The following is a 5,606-nucleotide window of genomic DNA, read 5'->3' on the forward strand; positions in this document are numbered from 1 at the left end:
TGTTTTTGTAATTTTAATTAGATTGAGTTACGTAGCATGACGGTGACTTTTTTAATTATTGCAGAAAACGATGATCAGTTTCAAGGTGATACGATTCTACCAAGCGGTAGAAGAAATGTTTCTAATCAAGAGAGATGGGCAAGTTTCAGTGCTTTGCTAGCAAGAAGTGATAATGGTAATCTCAACAGATATCATACAAAAGAAGTTTCAGATCTTTTTTCAGTGCCTATACAAATCGTACGGAAGATTTGGCGAAGAACAAAAGAAACAGCTAAAGATGGAAAAGTTGATGTATCTCATTGAAGAACTGGAAATTGTGGTCGTAAGAAAATTGCACTTGATGTGGATAAAGTCGCCACCATTCTGTGGACATGAGTCTTGGAACATTACATAGGCGTAAGAAAGAAGGAGCTATTCGACGTCATACCAATCCGATCAAACCACATTTGAAGGAAGCAAATCTGAAAGGTAGACTAGAATTTTGCATTTCTATGCTCGATAAGAATACTCTACCTCATGAACCGAAGTTTGTTGATATGTACAATATTGTGCATATCGATGAAAAGTGGTTTTATATGACGAAGAAGACCGCGAAATATTATCTACTTCCGGTTGAAGACGATCCACATCGTACATGCCAAAGTAAGAATTTTATTGGGAAAGTAATGTTTCTAGCGGCGATGGCTCGTCCAAGATTTGATGAGGAAGGAAATGAGGTATTTTCTGGAAAAATTGGTATCTTTCCATTTGTTACTTTGGAAGCAGCTAAGAGGCGGAGTAAGAATAGAGATGCAGGAACTTTGGAACTAAAAGCATCAACTTCTGTTAAGAGGGAGGATATAAAGGCATGCTTGATTGAAAAAGTTCTTCCCAAAATTTATGAAAAGTGGCCAAGAGAAGATAGGGGAAAGACTATTTTTATCCAACAAGACAATGCGAGTACACATATCGCATGCTCGGATACAGATTTTCAAGAAGTAGCGTCAAGATATGGCTTTGACATACAGTTGAAGTCTCAACCACCGAACTCGCCAGATCTAAATATTTTAGATCTTGGATTTTTTAGTGCCATTCAATCGCTGCAACATAAAGCATGTCCAAAAACCATAAAAGATCTTGTTTGTGCGGTAGAAGAGTCATTTGAAAGGTATCCTACAAATCACGTAAACCGTATCTTTTTGACTCTTCAATCTTGTATGCTAGAGATCATGAAAGTTGTAGGATCAAACAAGTACAAGATACCGCATATGAAGAAATCTACATTGGAAAGAAATGGTCTTCTTCCCAAACAATTAAGTTGTGATGCTATGTTGCTGGAACATGTGTTGAACATTCTCAGGTCGTCAAATTAGTAGAAATGGTCTTCTTTTGTCTATGTTTTTTTCTGTTTGTGAACATTCTCAGATTGGATTTTATTGGTTGTAAACTCTTGATGATACCTCTGCAGTTCTAAGGATTTATTACTTCAGCGACACTCTAAGGATTTTGTGTTCTTTTGTATACATGTATTGGGTTGTGATGAGTGAGAGAAGCTTATCCAAATATAGAAAAATACTCCACTAGTCCTCTACGTTCATAGCAAGTGGAACAATATCCAAAGAGAAAAAACAAAAAAACAAAAAAAAGATGAGAAAGAAAGAAGCATAGCCATCACACAAACCATACTTATTTGTATTGATGCATAACTACAAGTCTACACCAATAAAATCACAGTAAAAAAATTGAGAAATAAGTAGATTTCAACTACTGTGGACTTGAATTGAAAAGCTATCAGCTGTCTTGAGAAATATTTGATGTTGATTTCCCCTGTTTCGATCCAATACAAAATCTTCAGCAATACAAAAGAAAGCAAAGCAATTTATCAACGGACTAGTCGCTTTTTCTGCAAAAAAAAATCAATAAGATTATCTACTGCATCAAACTGCATCACATGAAATTTTAATTATGATACAAACCTTAGAATATGCAGGGAGCAATATCTTCAGCATATCCAATTTAATTTCTTCCCATGACTTTTCCAGATGAGAGGCTCCTTCGTCGTAATACGGTTTGTTCAGATCGAATTGATGAATGGTCCCATAAACTGCCTTTTTGATCGATTTAAGTTTTTTTGCTATGCTTTCTTTTTGTTCTGGTATTTCGGTGGGAGGAGTTTCTTCTTCGTCGTCATGAAAATATTTGTTTAAATCAAATTTGTGAGGATTTGATTTGCTAATGGGTTGAACTTCTTTTGATTTGCTTTCTCTTTTTTTCCATTTTTTTTGTCTCAGATTTTTTTTTATATGAAAAGATCAGTTTTTAAACCCATGAATTTGGAAGAAGATAAGTTTTGCAAAAATGGAATAATGACACGAGAAGTTTCACATAAAATTGTTTGACCAAAATTGTTTGAATACTTGCATAGAAATCTGAGAAAATTCTATATTTTGGAACAAAAAAAAAAGCTAAACAATTCTATATTTTGGAACAGAGGGAGTACATTTTTTGAGACATTTAGCAAATAAATCTTGAAGTTGGAATCTATTTACAATCATGCCATTGACATTAATTATTAATTTGTTTTTTATTTAATTAATTAATATTATGTTTTTATTTTGGAAAACAAGATTTTCCATCCTAATAAAATTTGCAAAACAATAGGAACCACTCCCCTTAACATTAAGTATTAAGTTTATAATTAATTTTATGAATATTAAGTTTTCAATTTTACAAAACAATAGGAATTAATTCTATGAACACACAGTATTTTCTTTCTATAAATAACTACTTATTTAATTGTATGTTATATAGTTCATATACTATAAAACAATAAACCTCAAACAAAATACTTTCTACACTAACTAATACTCTCTCTATTTCACAAAGAGTGTCATTTTGATACATTGCACACAAATTAAGAAAAACTTGAATATACATATATATATATATATATGAATAGTTTATCATTTAAATTTAATGAAAAAAGTTTTGGGTTAAAGGTACAATAGAAAATTTGATATTAAAAATCACATTGGAAACAGATGGAGTATATATCTATATTTGTAAGGTTGTACATTTTAAAAAATACAAATTAAATATTAGTTATTAATACAGTTAATCTACAAAATAAATAATATTTTAATTTTATTAAAAAATAGCTCTGCGGTGCAACGCGGGTGAATATCTAGTTAATAGTAAAAGTGGACATTATAAACCAATAAAAAGAAAGAAAAAAAAAGTAAACAGCTTTGAAGAAATAGAAAAATGGAAAATTTCTCATAACTGTTTAGGCATATATATGTATGTGATAGTATGATACTTGATGATGGGAGGAGTTGGAAAAATGGAAAACACAAATTGGAAACAAAATTTATGGTATGTTAGTTGTGTAATGGAATTAAAAAAATCAAAGCAAAGAGTTGGGAAATAAAGATTCCAAAGAAAGAATTGACCCTCGTACCGAATCCACTGAATCATTTGATGATAACCCGGGATGACTCTCAAAGTAAGGGATCAAAAAGATCATCATGATGAGAGTACAAGGGAGCTAATACTTCGATAAAGACTTTGTTAATATTTCGATAAAGACTTTGTAAGCATATGTGGTCTGTGTGGAAGGTAGAACCGGTGGCTCCACAGATCATGAGGAAGATGTACAAGAAAGCGACTTAGCCCATATTACAATGTGTTGGAGCCAAATGAAACAGCTTATGGCCAAAGCCATTTGGAAACTAGCAACACAGACTACGCAAGTGTACATTGTCCTGCTGCGAGGATTTCTCGGCCTGCCGTTTTCCCGTTAGGGTGATAGAATTGGTGTTTTAGAGGTTCCTTGCAGAGGAAGAAAATGGCGAGCGCAGTGAAGACTCCATTAAACATCTATCCAATGATTGTTTTCCAGCATAAGAGGAGATTCTGAACAACTTCTTGGTACAGCAGCGGGAAGTGCAAATAAAAAGAAAACCAAACTTTACTTGCGATTCAGAGGAATGTAGAGTTACTGTATAGGGTTTATGGGGTAATTTTTGTATACCTTGTAACCATAGCGATATGAGATGTCTTGATTGAAATTCGAAACAGAGCCGGCCCCAGTTATTTAAGGCTACAAGCAAACATATGTTAAAAAATCTGTCAAAAAATATTGTTGGTGGTTCGAACTGGTCACCGTATGGTAAAAAAATGGTATGTAGCCTTTAACTTTCTTCAAGTTAGTTTTTTTTAATAGATAGTTAAATTCGTTATATATAACAAATTAAAACTTATACCGAATGTTAGTATCTTCTAACGATTACGATCGATGATGTAATATATACGATTAAAGCACCTATGATTTTTCATGTGGTATAAAACATTTAAAAGATTCATACAACCTGAAAACTTACGTGTATAGATTCCTACTATTCAAAAGGATAAAACTTTTGTTCCCTTTTACAAATAGTATCGCTTTATCTTACAATAAAAAGAGAATAAGTTTCAATTCAAATGTTGAAGCAAGTACCATTCAAATCAAAATTCGAACAAAAGATAGAATAATAATACTTAAAAGCGAGTGGGTGTGAGAGAGGCATGACCATGAAATGTTGCAACCTCCTCTAACAAGAAAGAAAAGACTATGTAAGTTTCCAAGATTTAGACATGAGAGACCATATTTCGTTTGTCACTTCAATCTAAAGGAATCTTATTCGGTTATTTAATTATTCCTCTTTTTATATCTGGTTTAGTAAGCAAAATTATATAACCATCCATTTAAACTCATATTAGTACGTACACCAGATTCAGTGAACCATACATACATTAGCTTAATCTATCTAGTACGTGAAGCTATCATTTGATTTTTTTTTTGTACCAAAGAGTGTGTCTAACTAAAAATATAGAGTTTTTAGTTATAGCCTCAGCTAACAAATCAAACTAATTAATTAGTCACTTTGATCCCTTCCCCTACCATCTAATCTTGTCACAAATTAACAATACTATTCAGCAATAGACACTAGAAACAGAGCATAATCTCACAAGATTAATAAACAAAATCCAACTTATACAACTCCTTCTTAAATTCTTGCTATGAGTTTTAATCGCTTAAATCAACACAATTACAAGAAACCATTCATTAGTAGTAAAATCGATTACACTATAACAAAACTTGCCTTAGGATGATTTACAAATATCTCGACTAGGTTTCAAAATAGTTTGACAGTAACATATTTTTGTTTCTTATCTTATAATTGTTAGCTTAAGCTTGAAGGACAAGCAAAGTTAAAAGAGGAAGCTTCTAGACTATTCCTACCGAGAGATGGTTTAGGATTAGTTCAAAGTATTCTAGGAGTTATCTAGTTAAAACATATTTTAAGTAGGATTTGGTTTTATGTCTCTTACTCTATATATAAGGATGTGTCGAGATTGTGGCATAACTTAAGAGAGATTAAGAGTTTGTGAGAAGCTTAGTTTTGAGTTATTTTCTAAGCAATAAAGGTTTTCTAAGAAGAGTTCTTTGAGGTTCTGTTTTGTTTGATTCAATATTTGGTATCAGAGCATTATTGAATTAATCAATCCAGAACAAATACGAACCAAGGGAAGATCTGTTCACAAAAGTTTTTCTCTGTAAAAGGTTTTAAGGTTTCGATTGTTAA

The 5,606-nt window shown here is 32.1% G+C and overlaps 1 protein-coding gene across 1 annotated transcript; it reads left to right on the plus strand.

The window, feature by feature from the left end:
* Positions 372-1,352, plus strand: LOC104767619. The gene has a single exon (XM_010491617.1). It carries the CDS (start codon positions 372-374, stop codon positions 1,350-1,352), a length of 981 nt encoding a protein of 326 aa, XP_010489919.1.

Source organism: Camelina sativa, chromosome 19, assembly GCF_000633955.1.
Source record: "Camelina sativa cultivar DH55 chromosome 19, Cs, whole genome shotgun sequence".
Lineage (NCBI taxonomy): Eukaryota > Viridiplantae > Streptophyta > Magnoliopsida > Brassicales > Brassicaceae > Camelina > Camelina sativa.